Here is a 24,112-nt window from a genome sequence, read left to right on the forward strand (position 1 = left end):
GGGGGGGGGGTGCGGAATAAAAAGATGAAAGAGTAGCTTCTTTTCAGCCGGAACCACCATCTTCCGGTAATTCTCCAAAATGATGAACACAAAGGGAAAGAGGAGAGGAACCCGATATATGTTCTCTAGGCCTTTTAGAAAACATGGAGTTGTTCCTTTGGCCACATATATGCGAATCTACAAGAAGGGTGATATTGTAGACATCAAGGGAATGGGTACTGTTCAAAAAGGAATGTCTCACAAATGTTATCATGGCAACACTGGGAGAGTCTACAATGTTACCCAGCATGCTGTTGGCATTGCTGTGAATAAGCAAGGGCAAGATTCTTGCCAAGAGAATTAATGTGCGTACTGAGCATATTAAGCACTCTAAGAGCCGAGACAGCTTCCTGAATCATGTGAAGGAAAAAGATCTGAAAAAGAAGGAAGCCAAAGAGAAAAGTACCTGGGTTCAGCTGAAGCGCCAGCCTGCCCCACACAGAGAAGCACATTTTGTGAGAACAAATGGAAAGGAGCCTGAACTGCTGGAACCTATCCCCTATGAATTCATGGCATAATAAATGTAAAATAAATAAATAAATAAAGGCCCACAGACTATTAAAAAAAAGTGAGTTATATTTTATTACTTTTTAATTTTTGTTATATGTATTTATGGGATACAAAGTGATATTATGATATATGTATACAATTTGGATTGTGTAATCAGCATATCTGTTGCTTCAAAAATTTATTTCTTATGGTGAGAACAATTTACTCTTAGCAATTTTGAAAAATACATTAAACTACAGTCACAATGCTGTGCAATAGATCTTTAAGTTATTACTCCTAACTGAAACTTTATCCCTTAACATATCCCCATTCTTCCCACCCCCCAGCTTCTGGTAACTACCATTCTGTGCTCTCCTTCCATGAATTTGATTGTTTTAGATTCCATTCATTGGTGAAATTATGCAGTACGTGTTCTTAAGAGCTATACTTTAAAAAAAAAAAAAAAAAGCTATACTTTTGTGATTTTAAAAAATCACTTTTGCAATGGTTATTGAAATTTATGATATGCTTTTTCTGTCTTTAGTGCCTATCTACTCAACACTGATAACCTACCAAGTCCTATTTCACTAGGTAAAAAGTCCTTTTGAAAAGGACAATAAAAGTCTTGGCATGATTCTACAATATGACTTAAGAAACAAAGGAATGAATAAATCTTTCCAAAGAGGATAAAGCAATGTTTTTTTTCTTTTTTATTTGTTCTTTTAAAATATACATGACAATAAGACTATATTCTGATACACACATGTTCTAATGAGGATCCCACTGTGATATGGAGTTCCACTGTGGTGTATTCATATATGAACGTAAGAAAGTTATGTCTGTTTCATTCCACTGTCTTTATATTCCTGTTCCGTCTCCCTCCCTTCATTCCCCTTTTGTCTAGTCCACTGAACTTCTATCCTACTCCCCACTTAGCTTCCACGTAAAGAGAGAACATTTGACCAGATAAGGCAAATTTTGTGAAGAAAACTAAGGATAAATGCACAATAAGTGGCCAAAATTTTGAAGTTGGTAAGACTTCTAGCACCTAGCACCACTTTTTTTTTTTTTTTTAAAATAGTCCACGGGCCTTTATTATTTATTTTACATTTATTATGCCATGAATTCATAGCACAAAATTTTATGTATATGTTTATATACATAACTGAATATAAAATATACACTTGTGCACGCACAAATTCATAAGTTACCTCCATCAAACCTTAGCCAGGGAATATTTGTCTACTACATTTGTTTTCCTAAAATAGTGTTGAATCTAGAAAGTCACTTACTTGTGCTACCAATTCACCCTGCTCCTTCTGAAACATTCGATTAATTGCTTCACAGGCTAGACCAACAGTATCTGCTCGCTTTTTCATTCCATTCATCAGTGGGCCAATGGTTTCTAAGGATGCCATGGCTCGAACACACAGCTAAGTCCCCAAAAGAGAAGGTTACTTGTAGTAAAGAAACATTTTTATAAAGCATAGTGGATACCAAGGTAACAAAATAATTTTTAAAACAACTACTTTCAAGTTTAATAATAAACTGAGTCAAATTCCATCTCCTGTTAATTATACCATTTAACTGGCTTGGCTTAAGAATTAATAAAATACCATGCAGTTCCTGTTAGAAAGAGGGTATACACTTTAGTGTACATTCGTCTAGAAGAGGAATCACATAAAATTCTAGACCTATAATCTAAAGAATAAATTCATGAATACCTCATTTTCGGACAGGGCATGGATAACCCGAATGGCACTCTTAGGAATGGCATTGTTCCTGTGATTCATTGCCTGGATAACTTTGGGAAGGTGGCCCAGTGGTGGGACTTGATCTGCCAGCTGAGGTTGTGCACTGAAGAGACACACTGTTGCCATTGTCAAAGTTTCCAGAGTTTCTCCCTGGAAAGTGTAAAAGAAACAGCCAATCAAAATAATTAAAATACTGAAAAAGTCCTCAATATACCTGGCAATATATTTGGTGTTCAAAACTAGGGATTCAAAAGTTCTAAGTGCTAACACCTGAAAATTGCTTCATAAAACCTTGGAGAAAACAAACTTTCCATTTTCTTTGACAAAAGCATGCATACAAAGGACTTAAGAATTATTATCTAAATAGCCTTTCAGCAGGCCTGATGTAGCTCATTTCTATTGCAGGTGTAATAGATCATCTCCCAAAAGATGATACTAGAAATTTCTAGATGATGTTACAGACCTGTCAATGTTAGACAACATCAATAATCAATGAGAATGTAGACTAGTAAAACACTATGCTCAGTTCTATTAAAAATCTTATTACAGGTTGAAGATCCCTTTATTTGAAATGCTTCAGACCAGAAGTATTTCTGATTTTGGAGGTTTTTTTTTTTTTTTGCATTTTAGAATATTTATATAGAGTTTATCAGCTGAACGTCCCTAGTCAAAAAATCCAAAATGTTTAATGCTCTGAAATTCAAAACTTTTAGCACTGCTGTGGTACTCAAAAAGTTTCTGATTTTGGATCATTTCAAATTTTGCATTTTCAGATGAAGAATGCTCAACCTACATTTAACATTACCTGAGGGCTATAATGAACTTTGTACTATAGATAATAGATCATACATATATATATATATTTATATATCCATAACAAAACACTTTTTAAATGAACACAAAAATCGGGATGTGCCCAAAAAGAAAGGTGACATATGATGAAATTTCTATGTGCTTTTCCTTGCTAAGATTCACTTTTTGAGAATTCTCTTGTGTTCCCCTGCTTTTTTTGGTGCTGGGGATTGAACCCAGGGCCTCTAAGCAAACCCCCCATCTGTGAGGATTTCATTTTATAAGAAAACTAAGTATGTATTAAAATTTATTAGTAAAGGGAAATATGACTATGGAAAGTGACACTAATAAATATTTGGCATACTAATTCTATTTTTTAAACTAAGGATAAACTAAGGATAGTAACTAACAACTTCTAAGCAGTTGAAATGTGGCAGATATGTTAGGTATTCCACACACATTAACTTATTAAAACCTCAGTCAAAGGCAGATGCAGTCTTCATTCTATGAGGCAGATGAGGCTGAATCACGAGGCCAGCTAGTTACTGATGAAGCTGGGCTTGGATGATCCAGGACCACCTAATACAGCTCAGACTCTTTTTTTTTTTTTTTGTAACAGGGATTGAACTCAGGTACAATTGACCACTGAGCCACATGTCCAGCTCTATTTTGTATTTTATTTATTTAGGGTCTTACTGAGTTGCTTAGCACCTTGCTTTTTTGCTGAGGCTGGCTTTGAACTCGCAATTCTTCTGTCTCAGCCTCCCAAGTCCCTGGGATTATAGGCATATACCACTGTGTCCGGCCAGTTTAGGCTGTTTAATCACCTTGTGTGTTTAGTTCAACAACCACCATCTATTTCTAGATTTCAACATAAATGTTCAGATAACAAAATGTTAGACACTATCAGGGTTTCTGACCTGTCAAACCAAGATCAAAGCTACCTTCTGCTTTCCAGAAAGTCTGGTTTTGAACACAGGTACAGGGTTCATCCATGTGGTTACTATTCTGTCAATTTCTGTGACTAGGGTCATCCCTGCCATATACACAAAGTGCAGTAAAGAACATGAATACACTTTCAGAGAAACACCAGACATTTAGGTTTTTGATTAGTTATATAATCACTGGAAATGGTGTGGCAAAAATATTCTTTTAGAGTTTTTATAATTGTTAGAAATAGCAATTCAATACAGACATCTCTAACTTTTATCTATAAATAACCATAGTATTAGAGCTTCACTATCAAAAATCACACACACACACAAAATCAATGGACATATCTAAATTTACATGTGGTTACTATGTTGAAAGAGGTAGCCCACTATTAATGCATGGTCAGTGAAGACAAGGTTGTATGAGAAAAAAATTAACATGTTTAGCAAATTCTGATATATTTTCCTGATGACTGAAGCTTACATGAGGACTGTTCTTCTCCAGGAGCTCAGTTAATTTTTCTAACAGTGCAATCAGAAATTCTCTAGGCTTTCTGAGAACCCATGCTGGTTGTGCAATAAAAATTCTCAAGAAAACTCCTCCAACAGCAAGTTCACCCTCTGCTTCTCCAAACACCACAGCAAAATCTTCAGGCAACTTTAAACAGAAAAAGAATTTCAGTCAGGTCACTTAATCATTTAGTTGTACATGAAGCAGGAAATGCAAGTCCAATTAAAGAATTCTACATACAATGAACTAGTTGATAAATAGGCATTAATATAATCAAATTATAACAATTTTAAGTTTTATTTTCTCTTAAAAGCATAGGATGCTTTTATTAGCAACTTCAAAAGAAAGTATTCCTACTTTTATGTTTGAAGACTTATTTTTTTCCAGGGGTGTACCTCAGGGTCTTATGACAGAGCTACAGGCTGACTTTAAACTAACTCAGGAGTAATTCAAAATAACAACAACAAAAAACCCCTATAAGATAAAAGTATATGTTACCTTCCAGTTAACATCAGGGTTGTCCCGCTGATTTTTAAAGTGCCTTGAGAAAAAAAAAAAAGGAGGAAAGGAATACCAAACTTTAGTCACAACATAACACTTACATTGACCTTTGGAGCGAGTCTTAGGAGAGAGGCAGAGTGGTAAACGATTGCCCTTCCTGGGGATTTTATTTGAAGGCTTCAAGTTATTATCTTTGTCTTTACTTACTCTAGCATCATCTCTCTCACTGTTGTAGATACTTTATCTCTGGAACTGTCATTCCAAATCAATTCAGGATTTTCGTGAGTTCCTTCAAAAATGTGTACAGCAGCTTCAGGATTGTCTCTCATAGCATCCATGAAAACGCTAGGCAGAAATTTCATTAATGTAATTCGAACCTATGGGAGGAGGTTTGAGAAAGAAATCAAGAACTGTTGGAAACATCTCAATAGTCAGCTTGCTTTTTACAATTTTCTGAGAATATCAGAGCAATTTTTTCTATGACTGATATAAGAAATAACTATTATCTAAAAATTCTGGAGTGGGAGAAAAACCTTAGTTTATGCAAAGGTAACTTTAACAAGACTATGACTTGGCTCTACTTACCTATCAAAGCTTTGAGAATGCACTTAGCTCATTTGTCCAACTCTTCCTCACACCCTTTGCCCTTAGAAACTATACTTTTTCTCATGCTAACGCTACTGTTTTATGTTATAATGAGCCTTCTTCCAAAAAGAATTCTAAAAAGTAGCTTAAAAAAAAAATCCATCCAACAAATGCTATGCACAGATTGAAAATTAATGAGGCATAAAGGACAAAGGGAAAAGACTATCTTCCTTCACCATCACATGGTTCTCGCTCCACATGTCACACTACTCTCAGCGCTCATCTTAGGGAAACCTTTCTGACCTGGTCTGCTTTGCTCATTACTGGTATTTGGCAAATGCTTACTTATTTGAAAGAATGAAGACCAATATGAAGTTAGCATGCAAAAGAAACACCAGAAGCTATGAGTAACTGGTAGTGATATCTACCACAAATTTAGCTCTGAACTTCTAGCTCCCAAGGAATGGAAGTAAACTATGTTGGTTACGTGATAGAGGGCATACACAAAATAAAATCAAGCCAGCTGCTCCACAGACACCTAAGTATTCTGGAGGAGGAGAAGAAATTTCTCGAGGCTCCCACAAGAGGGCATTTGTTTTATATCAAATAATATCATCAGGATGAAATCAGCCAGTTTAACAGGCTTATTTCATATATATATATTTTCTCTTTTTTAAATTTTTTAAAATTTTTATTGTTGGTTGTTCAAAACATTACTAGTTCTTGACATATCGTATTTCACACATTTGATTCAAGTGGGTTATGAACTCCCATTTTTATCCCGTATACAGATTGCAGAATCACATCAGTTACACATCCACTGTTTTACATATTGCCATACTAGTGTCTGTTGTATTCTGCTGCCTTTCCTATCCTCTACTATCCCCCCTTCCCCTCCCCTCCCCTCCCATCTTCTCTCTCTACCCCATCTACTGTAATTCATTTCTCCCCCTTGTTTTTTTTTTCCCTTTCCCCTCACTTCCTCTTGTATGTAATTTTGCATAACCATGAGGGTCTCCTTCCATTTCCATGCAATTTCCCTTCTCTTTCCTTTTCCCTCCCACCTCTCACCCCTGTTTAATGTTAATCTTCTTCTCATGCTCTTCCTCCCAACTCTGTTCTTAGTTACTCTCCTTATATCAAAGAAAACATTTGGCATTTGTTTTTTAGGGATTGGCTAGCTTCACTTAGCATAATCTGCTCTAATGCCATCCATTTCCCTGCAAATTCCATGATTTTGTCATTTTTTAATGCAGAGTAATACTCCATTGTGTATAAATGCCACATTTTTTTTATCCATTCGTCTATTGAAGGGCATCTAGGTTGGTTCCACAGTCTTGCTATTGTGAATTGTGCTACTATGAACATCGATGTAGCAGTGTCCCTGTAGTATGCTCTTTTTAGGTCTTTAGGGAATAGACCGAGAAGGGGAATAGCTGGGTCAAATGGTGGTTCCATTTCCAGCTTTCCAAGAAATCTCCATACTGCTTTCCAAATTGGCTGCACCAATTTGCAGTCCCACCAGCAATGTACAAGTGTTACTCTTTTCCCCACATCCTTGCCAGCACTTGTTGTTGTTTGACTTCATAATGACTGCCAATCTTACTGGAGTGAGATGGTATCTTAGGGTGGTTTTTATTTGCATTTCTCTAACTGCTAGAGATGGTGAGCATTTTTTCATGTACTTGTTGATTGACTGTATGTCCTCCTCTGAGAAGTATCTGTTCAGGTCCTTGGCCCATTTGTTGATTGGGTTGTTTGTTTTCTTATTGTTTAATTTTTTGAGTTCTTTGTATACTCTGGATATTAGGGCTCTATCTGAAGTGTGAGGAGTAAAAATTTGTTCCCAGGATGTAGCCCCTATTTACCTCTCTTATTGTTTCTCTTGCTGAGAAAAAACTTTTTAGTTTGAGTAAGTCCCATTTGTTGATTCTAGTTATTAACTCTTGTGCTATGGGTGTCCTATTGAGGAATTTGGAGCCCGACCCCACAGTATGTAGATCGAAGCCAACTTTTTCTTCTATCAGACACAGTGTCTCTGATTTGATATCAAGCTCCTTGATCCATTTTGAGTTAACTTTTGTGCATGGCGAGAGAAAGGGATTCAGTTTCATTTTGTTGCATATGGATTTCCAGTTTTCCCAGCACCATTTGTTGAAGATGCTATCCTTCCTCCATTGCATGCTTTTAGCCCCTTTATCAAATATAAGATAGTTGTAATTTTGTGGATTGGTCTGTGTCCTCTATTCTGTACCATTGGTCCACCCACCTGTTTTGGTACCAGTACCATGTTGTTTTTGTTACTATAGCTCTGTAGTATAGTTTGAAGTCTGGTATTGCTATACTGCCTGATTCACACTTCCTGCTTAGAATTATATATTTTCTCTTAAGTATGCTGAGACCATCATGCCAAAATACAATTCAGCTCTACAGAGAACAAAAGCAGGTGATTATGTCACTCTTCATCAAGAGTCTCCTGAGTAAGAACCCTGCCTGAACTGCAGTAAGTAACACATTCTCACAAAGCTCTGAGAAATATATATCAAAGAAGCACTAAGAGTTGAAGCAGGATTTAAAGGCCATTTATTTTAAATTTTTCACTATGAAGTTAAAAGAAATTTAGGTTTGGAGAGAAGACATCCAGAGTCATTAAGTCAAGTTAGCAGCTTCAGGATTGTGATAAACAAAACAAGTTCTGCTCACAATGCCACGCTGCCATCTTGCTATTCCAGGTCAATCACTTCATCTCTTACACAATCACTTCTTGTTTCTAAACTTTTAAACAAAACTGTCTTCTGGAAAGACACCTGGATATCTAATTAGAAACCCAACTGTTAGGCAACATTGACAACCCAAACAGAACACTGTTTTCATCAAAATTTAAAACTTTGCTGCTTCAAGGGACATGATCAAGAAAATGAAAAAAATTATCAACAGAATGAAAAAAAAATGTACAAATAATAGAAATTAGTATCAAAAAACACAAAGAACAATTACAACTCAACAATTAAAACAATCCAATTTAAAAACTAGTCAAGGATATGAAGAGATATTTCTCTAAGAAAGTTGAAACACATTGAATGTTTCATTATTCTACCCCTCCCCACTTTTTGAGATCGGGTCTTATTATGTTGCCCAGATTTGACTTTGAATTCCTGGGTTTCTCCTGTCATCCTCCTGCCTCAGCCTCCCGAGTAGCTTAGGACAGTAAACTAAAATAATCCAATTTAAAAACTAGTCAAGGACATGAAGAGACATTTCTCTAAGAAAGTTGTGTTAACTGCTGATAAATACATGAAAAGATACTCAGCATCATTAACCAGGGAAATGTAAATCAAAACCATAAGATAGTGCTTTCACACCTACTAGGATGGCAATAATAATAATAATAATAAAAACATATAACATGTGTTAGGGAAGATAAAGAGATGTTATAATGCTGGTATGTAAAGCCAGTGCAACCACTTGAAAACACTTATGATTCTTCAAAATGTTATAACTAGTATTACTATCTGACCCAGAAATTCCATTTCAAAACAAAAGCCAATGCTCACACAAACTTGTACACAAGTATTCACAATAGTATTATTCAGATAGCAAAAAAATTCACATGTTCATTGAGATAAATAGGTAAACTAATTGTGGAATATTGTTTGGCAATAAAAAGGAATAGGTGAATCTTCACAACATTATGCTGAGTGATAGGAACCAGTCACAAAAGACTATATTATAGGATTCCATTTATATGTAATTCCACAATTTATAGAGAAAGTATAGTGCATAGTAGTTCCTGGGAGAAAGTGGACAGGAGAGTGATTGCTAAAGGGCATGAGGCTTCTTTTGTGTTGATAAAAATGGTCAAAAAATTGATTATAGTTGCTCAATCCATAAATATACTAAAAATCATTGAACTGTATTGTGTGTCAATCATATCTCAATAAAGCTGTTATAAAAATTAAAAAGTTTACTGACTCAGCTGTCTCTTGCTGCAAATCATTGAATTAAGGTGCTGATTTTCCCTATATGGAAAATTTAAATGTAAAGACATTCACCTTGATAATATTTGTCCCACATGTATGTCAAAGGCCAAAAATATTACTGTAGAGCTCAATTTCAGTACATAGTTATTTTAAACATCTAACACACTATTTAAAATATCTAATAGTAGGCACTGTAGTTATGTGCTACCCAACTCTTGACTTAAGAAAACTCAACATTAATTCTTTTTTGGGTAGGGGCGGTTGTACTGGGATTGAACTCAGGAATGTTTTACCACTGAGCTACATCTCCAGCTCTTTATTTTTATTCTGAGACAGGGTCTTACTAAGTTGTTGAGGCTGGCCTCAAACTTGCAATTCTCCTGCCTCAGTCTCCCAAGCTGCTGGGATTACAGGTGTGAGACACCACGCCTGACTCAATATTCATTTTTTTATTGACTCTTTTGTAGACATCCAAAGGTAATTCCCTCCTCTCATCAACCTTGCTAAAGGCAGACTATTATTTAATACTATAGTAAAACTATTTTGGGTCCTATGACAGATTCTTAACATCTAGACTGAGAGATCAAGCAAGAAAACAACAGCGACAACTGAGTCTAATTTGTTGTACTGATGTAAAAATGTTCATTGGCTTTGAACAACTTTTTTTCAAACTAAACTTTTCATGGAGGCTCAATACATCTGAGGGAGGCCACTGTGGCTTTAAATAGAAGTAGGTAACCTGTAGACTCTCCTTACCCTAGGTACCTTGGCAGATATGTTGGAGCTGTGATTCTCAAATCCAGACAGGTTCCAAAAGGATAACTTGGGAAATGGACTAAGAAAGCAAATTCTGGGGCCCTGCCCCTGACTTCCTGAATCAGACGCTGGTAGTAAGGCATAGAAGTTTTTTTTTGTAGCTCCCCCATGCCTCTGATGTGCTGCTCAGTGGGCTTGGCACTATGAGCCCTATCTCTTGTGAAACTGATCTAATAATAGAATTAGGGAACTTTGATTACACTTGTGTTTGAATGAAATTCTACTCAGAAGTAAATTCCTTCTCTTCAAATTGAACCATGGCTCCAGAGATCATATGGTCACCTCCAGTTTTGGATTAAAAAGTCTCCCTGCACAGCAGGAAAGCAGAGGAGTCATTATACTCCTGTCCCCAGACAGCCTCACTTCCTGTGGGTTGCATAACCTTACTAATTCAGGAGTGGAATGTAAAAGATACAGATTACCAGTGCCTCACTAGCTACCTCTATGAGCCAATCCTTGCAGAGTGAAGTCTAACCTGCCTTCTTTCATAACCTAAATGTACTTCCGTTCTCTCTTTGAGAAAGATAAACAATTGTCATCATAATCCACACATTCTCTTCAAACATTTCAATTCTGTTACGGCTTCCCTGACTAGTTTTCTCAATTAGTAACATACAGCAACAATTTCAGGAATTTTGTTCAACTTTCACATCATTTTCTTATCTTCACCATCTCAGATTGGTGAATTTCATGAAATCAGTATCAAAGTAACAGAGTTTTATTAATTAATTTCCTTCTGAGAACTTATTTTATACTCACCTTTGGACCTATCAGTTTATCTGCTGTCATTTTGGCAAAAAGTTCTGCTGTTTGGGTTCGAACCTGTGGATGTGTTGAGTTACAGAACATATCCAATAAATAAATCAAAGCTCCTAAGAAGGAAAAAAAGAGAATCAGTGCTTATATTATTTTCAATTAGTAGAATTCATTTTCAACCTTATTTCAACTCAGTGCTGTTTGATGTTTTTTTAAACTTTAAGGGTCTCCAAAGCATTCTTCTAATTTTTCAGATTGCACAAAAAGCAACTCAAGATATGCTTCATAGTGCTGAACAAGACTGGATGGGATGAAAAATAATTCTATACATTACCCTTTGCCATTGCTTCTTTGATTATTTTTGTACTTGATGCCAAAGCATAAAGAGTTTCCAGAACAAGCTGACGACCTGCAGAGTAAAAGACATTTCAAGGAATGTATCGACCTTACATTTACTAGACATTGACTCTATGCCAAACATTAACTAGGTATTCCAGATACGGAATCATACCTCATCTTCACAATAACCAGCAAGGCTGTGTTATGATAAGGAGCCCGGTATACCCAGTCCATTATTTCACACTTAGTGAGCTCTATGGCTAGGTTTTCTGTCTACATCCATCTACTCCAAAGTCCACACTCATAACTACTATGGCATAATGTTTTCCTATCTAAATATTAACAGCAAACACATCCAGAGGACACTCTACCAGGTATCTCAGATTTTTACATGATACTACTATCTCAGGAAAATAAGGAAGTAATCATTGTAAGACAGAGCTCTACTCTAAGACACAATAATTTCCTCTGGACACAGTTCATCTCTCACCTACTCATTGCCTTTTGATGTGCAAGTATACTGGGCTACTGAACTTTGCTCTTTTAGAATCAAATGGGACAGACAAAAAGCCAAAGGAATAAAATGTTATCAAAGAGGGTAGAGACTGTCAAGTACTGGGCTGAGTCTAAAACAACACAATAATAACAATGTCCATTAGCAAACACTGTATAAGGTAGATAATTTAGTCTAGATTATGTGTAAGTGATGGCAAAATTGACGAAAATATCTAGATGTCAGCTACTTGTAAGATTAAAATGTTGACAATGAATCAGGTAGAAGTTATACTTTAAAACTATGGTTTCTGTTTTATATTCTTTACCAACCAGTTTAGTTTTGTATTGTTTAAAGCCTTACAAAATTATTGAAAACCAATAAAAACAGAAAAAGAAAAAACCAACTAAGGTATAATAAAAAGAATCTGCAAATTATTTCTCCAGGTTGTCATTTTGAACAGATAATTCAAGCAAGTCATTTATTAAAAAATAAAAATTACTCAATGAAATTTCAACTCCACTCAATTCACTGAACATAAAGAAACACTGAATACATGCCAAGCAATGGGATGATCAAAGAGATAGGGTCCTACTCTCAAGGTGAATAGACATAAAATTAAGATTAACATGACATCCAAGGGTTTAGCAAAGTCACCTGTGCAATGTATTCTATGGTTTGTGGTGAGGGTGGATTTAAACTGCAGTTGCCTGATACACTAAACATCTTGCTTTTGGAAAAGCAATCTCAATGTTGGCTCTGGCACAACTACAAAACTATTATACTGGATAACTGTAGAGTTTCTGAGCAACCTGCATTAACACAGGCTGTATTCAAGAAATTAGGTTGGTAAATTTTTATTCTTTGTGGTAATAATCTCTGTCAATAGACACAAAGTAGGGAAGACAATGCTAAGTTTAATACATGGTAAACTTTATCTTTAAGAATGTTTTCTAGCACCGAAGACTGTCTTTTTAAAAAAACCACAGAATACTAGTTAATTCTCAATTACTCATGTACAATTACTCATGAAAAAAACCTGACAATCAATCCCAGGTTATTTTCCTTTGCTTTTCCTCTCTCACCTCCAACTTTCAACCTTTGAGATGGAAAGTCAAGATAATTTTGTTAATTTATGTAAAATACAATTAGGAAGACAAATCCAGTATAAACAATCCCACTGTAAATATTTCAAAACTAAAGATGGATGATATTTGCCTGAGGTTTTGCAACAGTTTTATAACTGTTCCCCTCCCTCGGTTGGTCCTTCTATGGTTTCCAAAATGCCATTTGTGAATATACCTACTTGATGGCAATGAATGTAGAAGAGCCAGTAAATTGGATAAAACCACTGATTCTGCAATATTGTTGACACAATCTTGGTTAGATGTCACTATATTCACAACCTGAAAATTAATCAACAGGACATAAAAAGGTTTGGAGATAATTTCAAACCTAATGAAATTCAGTAATATAGACTTAACAGAAGTGACAAAATGTTTAGAACACAAAATATTTAATTTTTAGAGAAATTTTTAATTTTAAAAGATTGGTCTTATTACTTTGAGACTTATCTTTTGATAAAGTTATCTTATCCTTTGATAACCTTAAGGTTCATGAAAAACTTTAATCCTATACAGAACATGCTCCTTTAGCCTGGGGCCTAGAGGCAGGGATGGGATTTAAAACATGAAAACAAAGAAAAAATATGACTATGGCATACAGTGTAGTGTTTTCCAATCACAGATTTGGGGTAGGCAGTTAAAAGATAACAATCTTCACTTCTGGGACTTTCTTTTGCTCATAGAGGAAGAAAGTAAATGTCTTTAACACTCGACACAACAGATTAGATCTCTTTCTATATAATGAAATAGGTATGTTTTTCTTTAAAAGAGGAGGTTATAGTTTAGATATGAGGTGCCTCCCAAAAGCTTATATGTAAGACAATGTAAGACTTTTAAGAGGTGAAATGATTAGATTATGAGGTATAATCTGATCAGGGGATTGACCCACTGATGTGGATTAACTGAGCAGTAACTACAGCCAGTAGGCTGTGGCTGGAAGAAGAAGATAACTTGGAGCATGACTTTGGGGTTTTTATTTTGTTACTGGTGAATAGAGCTCTCTCTCTTTGCTTCTTGACCACCATGAAGTGTGGTGCTTTCCTCCTCTGGGCCCTTCTGCCATTATGTGGGGCCTCATCCTGGGCCCAGAGCACTGAAGTTGGCTCTCAATAGACTGAGACCTCTGAAATGATGAGTCCCAAATAAACTTTCCTTCCTCTTAAGTTGTTCTTGTCTGGTATTTTGGTCAGAGTGAAACAAAAGCTGACTTAAAACAAAGAATAATTTTTCAATTCTGACTTTTACAATACACGTCTAAAGATCAATGCCACTTAATTTGGACCATGTTCAGAATCAAAGCAAAGTAGTCTCGATTAATAATGTTACTATTATATCAATATTAGTAGTCTATTAAGAATCTGTTTTAAACCAAAAGATAAATCTAAGTGATTTATTCATAAACCACTTCTTTACCTGATACTATAGGGTTGAATTTGGTGTTCTTTGTAATAAATTATGTGCATTACAACAAACAGGATCATCTGAAAAATGATCCTGGGAGCTTACCCTGGGGTGCCTAGACAAAGAACACCTGTAACCAGGGACTTTCTGCTTCTGTCAGAGGAAAAGTAGCACCCAAGTAGCATCCCATAGGACCAGTGGTTTCAATCTCCTGAAGAAGGGACCTCCAACTTCTCTTGAACCCTTAAGACCCACAAATTTTGGCAGCTGGCTTTCCTAGATAACACCTATTAACAGCAGTATACCCAGGTATCTATTTGTAATTCTCACCAAAAAGGTTACCTTGCTACTAGATTTGAAGGGAGAGTACAAGGTGAGTTCTCTGGAATGAAAACCCACAGTACACAGCCAAGCAGTGTCCTGGCTTCATTATATCTCTCTGTAGAGACAGAGAAGTCAGGGAAACCCTGCCTCCCCCTCTTGCTGATCTATGGCTTCTAAGCTTCTCCAGTAAAGCCTATTCCTTAATCTTCTGACTAGGACATTTCACAGTGTACCCAAAGCCCTGATGTATGACAGATAGGACCTAGAAAGGAAACACCTTGAAAAACATTAATAGGTAAAATTTTAAAAATGCATATTTTTATCCAACTTCAGATAATTAGTTGATGCTCAAACTGTATTTAGTTAAGTGATAGGAAAAGGAACACGCTTTTAGTATAGAATACTCTTACCTCTAAAGCTAATTGTTGCACTTGACCAGCTCCATGGACCCGGAGAAGAGAAAATATTAACTTAAAGTGACCAATGCATTCACTTTCAGAGCCTAGGGAGTAAACAAAATGGTTTTTATTTCCAAGATATTCTAAATTACAGACCTTTAGAAAACTGATAACACACAGTTGTTTACTGTTAATCATAAGTCTTGGATGATCCTTTTTAACCATTATGACATGAAGCGAGTGAAGTATCTCTAAGCAGCACTAAAAGGCAAAAAATAAAATATTATAGTTTCTTAATTTTTCTTTGTTTTCATGTTTTAAATCCCATCCCTGCCTCTAGGCCCCAGGCTAAAGGCAAGAAAGACATTATAAGAGGCCCTAAGGATTTAGTCAGACCTTGTCTCAAAATAAAGAACATAAACAAAGGGCTGAGGATGTGATTCAGTGGTTAAATGACTCTGGGTTCAAATCCTGGTACCAAAAAGATCTGGAGTGTTCAAGTATTGTATTATTTTAGGTTTTACATTCTATATTATCACATTAAAGTTATCAAAATTAGAATTGAAAAAAGCTTTTAGATTTTCACTCATCTATCTTTCTGGAGTCAGGCTGGAGTGCTAATACTTTTGGAAGCATCCTCTTATAGATTGATGTTTAAGAGTGGAAACTCTCACCTTTTTATTATTTGAATTTTTAGACACTATAAAAACTTCAGGCAAGTTTTCAAAAATATGAGTGTTCACAGGAACACAGCACTATGTTAGTACTAGAAAAGAGGCAAAATTTAGATTACTGAATAAATCTAAGCACTTACACTTGCTATGCCAATTTGTGTCATCAATGTGAAATTTCATACTATCAAATTATTCTGCCTTTTCAACTCAGACTCATTTTCTCTTTAGAGAGATGAGTTCTTCTAAGCATAGTGCCTCATCTCTCTCCTTAGTCTACTATTTGTAGGTAGCAAATATTATTAGGTCAATTTCTCTTAAAATTATACCAAGTATAACATTATAATCAAGTATAATTTTCCCTGAATTTTTTTTTTAATAAAATTGAGAATTGGAAATTTTTAGAACTCTTTGATTCGAAGGTTCTCATTAATTAAGGGTACAATCACACACCTGGATTATATTTTATGACATTTCTCAGAGCCTCCAAAGCCATTTCCACTCTTGGCAGGCGGTCTCCATGTTGTTCTGATTCCACTTTTGCAGCATGTGTGATGGCCATGAACGTGTGCAGATACTGGGCCTGAGAGCCTATGTAATCCAGGAGACTTGCAGCAAATGCTTTTGGAACCTGTCAAGCAGAGGAACATTTAAAAAATATGTGTGTCTTCAGAAATAAACTATTACAAAGATTTCATAGCAAAAGAAAAAATTTCAACCCATGAAAGTAAGCAAAATTATATTATAAATACACATGAATATACTTATACACTTGTGTGTTTTGTGTGTGTGTGTGTGTGTGTGTGTGTGTGGTGGGGGGATTTGGGTGGGAAGGAAACAAACCAAACTGCAGTAGAGTGTTTCTTAACTTTCAGAGATCTGGTAAGTTCCCAGAAGTACCTCAATACAATAATTCTAAGTTTAGAGTACTTCTTTACTTTATCAAAATAACTGATTGATATGTAACATTTATATTTTTAAAAATTCTATATTCAGAATATAAATTCAAACCATAGTTGGGGCACTTCACAAATTACTTAACTCATTCTGCTTAATACTAATTATACACACATACAATGAGATATTTCTGTGATAAATAATATACATTATGGTTTAGGAAATTCCTCTTTTTTTCTCAAAAGCAAATTCTAAAATAAAGTGTCACTCACTGCTTTCCTCCTTACAAATCAATCTCAAAATCCACCTTGCTATGTCCTACAAATAAGACAAAAACAAAAATTCTAACATGATTCCCAAGCACTAAAAAGAAAAAGATCCTCCCTTGCTTCTGGAAATAATTATAGATCATTACAAGAGATAACCCGATGAGTCATCTAAAAGATCTTTCTGCTATTAACCTACATTTTCTTTTAATAATTGGCCAGAGAGAGCCTCTTGTCTTGTGGTCTAACATTCCATATGATGGAGTGAGTGTGAAACTGGCATTGTACTTTGGGAGCTGGAGGCAGACATGCTGGGCACAGTGGGGAGTATTATGCATAAGAAATCAAGTCTTCAACAATCAGATAAAGAGGCTTATAAGTAGTCCAGGATCACTCATCAAATACTTAGTTAGGTTAATTTATAATTAATTTCGCAAAGAGAAGGTTTTATTTCAATGCATACAGTGTGAATAAGCTAGTAGTTTTCAGTCACACAATATCAAAGGCAATGGAAAAATTACAGGTAGAAAGCTTACCTCTAGTTGAAAAGTAGGGACTTCATTATACACTCTAACAAAAATCTCCCCCACGATAAGTTCTTTGGCATGATCACTGTAGACAAATTCGGATCCATAAGTTTTATCACAATCACCCTTTAAAAAAAAAAGAATGTAAATCAGAATCATTAACATCTAATTTCTAAATCTATCCCTATTCAGTTTCATAACAGAACAACAATTCAATAAGTCCACTCATTTTCTAGAGGAAGAATGCTGATACACATCACAGCACTCAATGCAATATTAATGTTTACACCGAACACTATAACTCTGGAATTGGAACAGAATTATAATTTTTAGTTGAAAGATTAAATGAAATCATTTAAAAATTTCAAAAGATCACAGAGATGACCAACAAAGTGTCTTACGGCTAGAGTTTACAAAGCATACACAACATTTTAATCTTCTCTCTCTATTCAGCAGACATTTGGCCTATCAAGCTATATAGGAATAAAGCTGAGAAATGAATACTTCTGGATTGGGTATAAGGAAGGAACACATTAAATGAAAGTGTTGGAAAACAGTTTCTGAATACAAAGAGACAGTGATATAATAGAGCTTACAAAATCAAGAATAGGTTCCATTTAACGAAAAGAAAAAAAGAAAAAAGGAATGGGGGGGAAAAAAGTTCCCATGAAGATGTAGGTTGAAATCACAAGGAAGTTAGGTCATACTAAAATAACATGTAAAAGTATAGAATGGATTATAAAATGCTAACAAAGACAATTTATTATAAAGTGCATTCTGAAAAAAAGAGGAGATGATGTAGAAATGTGAGACTTGCTCTCACTAGCTCTGTAATTCTCAAAAACTTTATAAAAAAATCCTATGTAACTATCACTGAATGAGTTAAAAAAAAAAAAGATCAACAAATTCTGAGTTATTTAGGATGTAAGAGTAATGATTGCTCTAATAAAAACTCCATAACTACAAATATAATGGTCTTCAAACCATCAATATCCAATCATCTAGGGTACCTCCTTATTTTCCATGCCACTGCCTGCCCCCCAACCTCATGGTTAACTAGCTTCTTCACTGGAAGGTAGGATGGTAGGAGAAATTTTCATTTGACAGTGTAAAGCAACTTGCATTTACTGGAGAAAAGAGGATCATGTGAACAATTAAAGTAAGGCCTTTGGGTACAAAAACTGATTAAATAGAAAGTAGTACTATCAACAAAGTATTATTTTAAACAACAGATGCTGTTCTTAAATGAGCTATAGGTGACAAAAAAAAACATTGCCTTGATTAACACCCAACTGATAAACTGTGCATTTCTGGTTCATCAATACCGTTACAGACTTTCTGGGATTCCAAGAAATTCCAAGATTCCAAGAATAAATTACCCAAGATATTAATAAAACAATAGCATACTTTTTTAATCATGTTTTCTTGTTGTGATTCAAGAAATTCTAGTAGTTCTGCTCTTGTAGAGTTGTTCCATATCAAATAGGGGTTTTCTGTGTTGCTGTTAAGCATCTTCAGAATCTAGGAGATAGAACATAATCATTTTTTGTAACATGACCATTTTGTAACATTACCATTAAAATAAAATGACTGAAGTTATGACTTGTTTTTAATGTCTAAAATTTCCAAATTCAGGGTTCATTAGAATAAGCAATATTACTGTGCTCCTTTGCTACTTAAACAATCAAGATACATTAAATACAATGGATTTCAAGAAGCAGCCCAGTAACTCTAACAAGTATTGCAGCTGAGAAAAAACCAAGATTGTGAAAGACCAAATTACTTATCACAGGTCTCACAACCAGTAAGTGATGAACTGGGATTCAAGTTTGAGTCTGATTTCAACATCTTTAACATTTGTTTTGCTATGGTGAAAACTCAACATTTTGTATTATAGTATTTAATAATCACACAGTAAATATTAAAAAAGAAATCAAACTATACTACCTTTATATATTTGAAAACAAAATCTAAGTCTTTAGGAAGCACACCATTATTTTATACTTAGCCTAAGTTGCTGAGTCTGTCTTTGAACTTGTAATCCTCCTGCCTTAGTCTCCTGAGCCATTGGGATTACAGGTGTGTACCACCATGCCTGGGTTGAAGTGTACCCTTATGAAGGGAAATATTTATGAGTGACAAAGTTGGTCCAGATTTTCTTGGCTATACCCTGATTCAAAGCTACATTAAGGAGTTCAGCAGACATAGATGGTGATTGCTTAGCCATCCAAGGTGCTTTCACTTTGTTTAGCTCTCCTCAATGTTTAGTGTAAACAGAGATAGATATTTGACACATCCTTACATGCCCAAATGAAAATCTTCTACATTTTACATTTACTGAGCTTTGTGCTATGACTAAGCAGAGAGGATATAACCTCCATCTAATATAAAGTCATCTCATCCTTGTGCATGCACATGTATATAGGTATGACTTATCTATTTACTGTCTGGATTTCAACCTTAAGTGGGAATAGGCTATGGCTTAAAAGAAACAGCTAAAAACACATTTCATCCCTTGATTTCCAGTACTCTGCCCACTGTGAAACATCATTCCAAATTCACTTTCTTGTTCTGTCCCTTTGTGACTCAAGGTTGCTAAGAATTATGGTGGGATCCACAGCTGGGAAACATAAAGTTAATTTATATTTGTAGAGACTTGAACTGAAGAGCTGTTATCATTATCATCAATCCAAAACAAATTAACTTTCTCGGCTGAGAGAATAAGCATGTGAAAATTTCCAAATTCAGGGTTCATTAGAATAAGCAATATTACTATGCTCCTTTGCTACTTAAACGATCAAACTATTCATAAAAACTCAGGCTACTTCTGAAGCACATACCTCAGTAGCACTAATGACAGCAAGCTTTCTAGCAACGTAGGGTGTCAGCATGCCAGCTAAACTCTTCCTTACAGTTGGATTTTCTGGGGTTGCTTGTTCTTCAGGCAAATACCCTCCAAGACGACTCAGAGCATGGACACTCAGTTTGGCAAGGCTGTTGGCTACTTCCTGTTATTAAAAAAAATTGACACATTAAAGAAGATCTGTTTTCTTACATAGGTAACATAGAAACTTCATGGAATCAAAATCATAGGGAATTTTTTTTTTTTTTTTTTGTGGCACTGGGGATTGAACCCAGGGCCTTGTGCACGCAAGGTAAGCACTCTACCAACCGAGTTATGTCCCCAGGCCCCATAGGGGACCTTTTTAAGGAGGAGAAAGCCAACAATAAAAAGGCGCAAGAATGCCAACGCTGACATGATAAAGCTTTTGCATTAGAGTTTTTTATTTTTATTTTTTTAATTTACAGGAAAGACCTTCAGAATCTATGTACGCATTTGTATCTATGCAATATTTACAGACTCACATTTGGAAGTATAGTGGGGCAGGCACATGCTGACAATATGAGCAATAAATGACAACACTTAGGACAAACACAAAAATATCTATAAAAATCAGACAAGTATTCAAGTGTCTGTGGGAAAGCTAGCCCCAAAAGCCTGATATGTCACTGCATTTCTATTATATAAACTCAAATTTCAAGTCACAAAGTTGATTCTGAGTAATTAAGAAAAATATTAAATTGTGTCTAAAAATGCTACTGCAAATTCCCTTGCCTCAAATCCTTCAAATATAAGCTGTCAAGAGAAAAAGTTTTGGGGCTTAAAAAACAATAAACTTAGTTATCTTAACACATAGTATATCACCTGGAGGCTCTGGAGAGCTGAAGTTTTGCTTTCCATTAATTTAGCATCAACCTAAATGGATATGGGTTCAAATTCAATACTAAAGCAATAAAAGTTACCTGCTGGTTTGTTTCTTCACTTTTCTGAATACCACTCTCTTCTAGTGTATAGTCATAATTAAATAGATAACCAAGCAGATACCACAAAATTCCAGCCTGAAAGAGGTGTGTCTGTAGCCAGAAATCCACAGCAAAAGAACTGACACATTCTACAGCAAGAGCAGCCACCCGTGGAATACTCTGAAAATAAGAATACAGAATTAAGTCACAGGTTAAAAAAATAACAACAAAAACTCCCAAGAGAAATTGGTTGTGAATGTATGTCAAACTAGCTATATTTTATTTTCCAAAATATTTGCCTCTGCCTGTATTTTCAACTTCCATTTAAAACAATACTATATACAGTCTTTTAAGTCTAAAATAAAAAGTGACCTCATGATGAGATAGAGTTACCATCTTTGAGACTAGTGTCCACAGATTTGGGAATATACTTTTCCCTATTTCTACTATTTTTAATGTTTTAAAAAGTGGGCTAAGGCATCAACAGTAACTCCCCACTGGTGATCTTCATACAATGATAACATTTTGTGTAGATACAAGCATTTAACTTGATTTTATCAGAGTTTGTATTCATACTATTTCTAAGGACACCAAGTAGATAGAGGTGAGGCGGTAGTTTCATTAAGCTCTAACTTCTACATACTTTAGTCCATGATCTCCCACCTCCATCCTGTTCTATTAAACACAACTTACCCAGTATCTAAGAAGTCCCTTTCTACTTCTCCGTCACCAACTGTGTCTCCTCTCAGCCACTTCCCTCAGCAGTTTTAGATTGGGAAGGAACCATATGCTCTCAGATGTCTACAGCCTTTCTCATTAAGCAGCGAATGAACCCTAAGTTTAGGCTTTATATGGTCCTTTATTTTTATTAGATTTATTCAGTTCGGCCTTTTCTCCTTCTCTCTGTTGGAAATTAGGTGAAACTCACTTCCTTTACATATGTCACTTGAGCCTTAGTTTTTGTGGGCCTGCTAGGAATAAAGGCCTACCTCCTTTTTTTTTTTTTGGTACCAGGGTTTGAACTTGGGGCACTTGACCACTGAGCCACATCCCCAGCCCTATTTTGTATTTTATTTTGAGACAGGGTCTCATCGAGTTGCTTGGTGCCTTGCTTTAGGTGAGGCTGGCTTTGAACTTGTGATCCTCCTGCCTCAGCCTCCCTAGCTGCTGGGATTAATAAACTTAGGTATCTTAAAACACAGTTTATCATTTGGAGGCTCTGGAAAGTTGAAGTTTTTGCTTTCCATTAATTTAGCATCAATCGAAATGGATTTGGGTTCAAATTCAATATTAAAGAAATAAAAATTGTGTCACAGCACCGGGTCAAAGCCTTCATATATAGTATAATTTCTATGAACAATGTTTTGAGTTGCAAACTATTTGTAAATAATGCTGAGATAACAACCTACTTATAAAATCGGGGATAAGCTATTTGAAAAGAAAATTCATTACTGACTGTACCCAGAGATCATTAGGAACTCTACCTTGCCAAAATATAGTACTCGACAGAGATCCTTGATGATGCTAGGCATTTCTGTGATCTTCTCTCGGCATTCTTCAAATTGAGCAGCCACACTATAGCACTTACTTATGTGTCCACACACCTACAGACAACAACACAGAGCAAAAAAAGGAGAGTCACATGTGCATCCCTTATTTAAGACAGTAGAAATCAAATCAGAAGAGATTTGTGAATAATGCTTAATGGTGTATAATGATGTTCCAAAATTAAACAGAACATTTCTATTGTATCATGAGTCTTTCTAATTCAGATTTCTCATAGATGCAGAAGTTGGAAAACCGTGGCTACAATGAAAAACATGGCAAAAATCAACCTGGCTTGTTTCTGTACCACCAATAACCTAAGAATAGTTTTTGAATTTTTAGTGAGTTATTAAAAAACCACAAAAAAATATCTAACAGAGACTGGGTAAAGTATGAAATCTTCAAATATTTATTTACTCTCTGAACCTTTGTAAGAAAAGTTTCCTTGTCCTAAATCAAGGTATTTTTATTCAGTTTATTTGCATGGTAGAATATCACAATTTTTATATAATACCCTTCAATAAAGAGGAAAAAACCAGTACTCAACTGTTTTATATTTTAAATTTTGCTAGCATAAGCAAAGGGCCACATAAAAAGAACAGTTCTACAATCATAATGAATTCTTGATGAATTTTCTGTCAAAGAATTCAACTATTGTTGAATAGCCAAATAAAATGCTAGGGATGGAGGAGAGGTAAAGAAGGAAATTAGGGAAAGGGCAGGGGAGATAGATAAAACAAGAATGAAAGAAACGACAAATATTTTAAGCTGGTAATGGAGACATAGGGTTCAAAATACTCTAAGAAAGAAAAAAATTAGACCAGTACACTACAATAGTACAATGCTTCTTAAAGTATGATGCACAAATTAGCAGCAGCAGCAACACCACCTGGAAACTTGTTAGAAAAGCATATTCTCAGGCCTCACCCTGGAACAAGACTAGAAGCCAGAAAACTGTGTTTTAATGAGCCCTCTAATTTATTCTCATATATATTAAGGTTTGAAGCATTACTAGTATAACTTTCTTGAAGCCAGAGTTTTAGCCTTACCTGTACTGACATGTCACTTGGTTTACTAGATCGATTCAGGACAGCTACACAACGACTGAATGCCTCCTGTAATACCTGCAGAGAAAGAAATGAGCCATTAACTCTTCATTTTGACTTTA

At 35.3% G+C, this 24,112-nt stretch overlaps 1 protein-coding gene and 1 pseudogene across 4 annotated transcripts in view; one reads left to right on the forward strand and one right to left on the reverse strand.

The window, feature by feature from the left end:
* The window catches only part of Dnajc13 (DnaJ heat shock protein family (Hsp40) member C13), a 117,930-nt gene that overhangs the window by 9,459 nt on the left and 84,359 nt on the right, over nt 1-24,112 (reverse strand). For all 4 annotated transcript variants that reach the window (XR_007344105.1, XM_015487058.2, XM_048794125.1 and 1 more), the window contains 16 exons: nt 23,994-24,068; nt 22,884-23,003; nt 21,400-21,579; nt 20,436-20,603; nt 19,003-19,116; nt 17,605-17,721; nt 16,359-16,536; nt 15,247-15,338; nt 13,294-13,393; nt 11,490-11,564; nt 11,159-11,271; nt 5,226-5,395; nt 5,016-5,058; nt 4,491-4,664; nt 2,253-2,432; nt 1,821-1,961 (listed from right to left, as the gene is read on the reverse strand). Coding sequence is in view for 3 of the 4 variants with exons in the window: in XM_015487058.2 (XP_015342544.1) it covers nt 1,821-1,961; nt 2,253-2,432; nt 4,491-4,664; nt 5,016-5,058; nt 5,226-5,395; nt 11,159-11,271; nt 11,490-11,564; nt 13,294-13,393; nt 15,247-15,338; nt 16,359-16,536; nt 17,605-17,721; nt 19,003-19,116; nt 20,436-20,603; nt 21,400-21,579; nt 22,884-23,003; nt 23,994-24,068 (2,040 nt within the window). In the remaining variant the exon portion in view is untranslated. The remainder of the gene's footprint in view (nt 1-1,820; nt 1,962-2,252; nt 2,433-4,490; nt 4,665-5,015; nt 5,059-5,225; nt 5,396-11,158; nt 11,272-11,489; nt 11,565-13,293; nt 13,394-15,246; nt 15,339-16,358; nt 16,537-17,604; nt 17,722-19,002; nt 19,117-20,435; nt 20,604-21,399; nt 21,580-22,883; nt 23,004-23,993; nt 24,069-24,112) is intronic.
* On the forward strand, nt 8-568 carry LOC107143397 (annotated as a pseudogene).

The sequence above is a fragment of the Marmota marmota genome, unplaced genomic scaffold (genome assembly GCF_001458135.2).
Source record: "Marmota marmota marmota unplaced genomic scaffold, marMar, whole genome shotgun sequence".
Taxonomy (NCBI): Eukaryota; Metazoa; Chordata; class Mammalia; order Rodentia; family Sciuridae; genus Marmota; species Marmota marmota.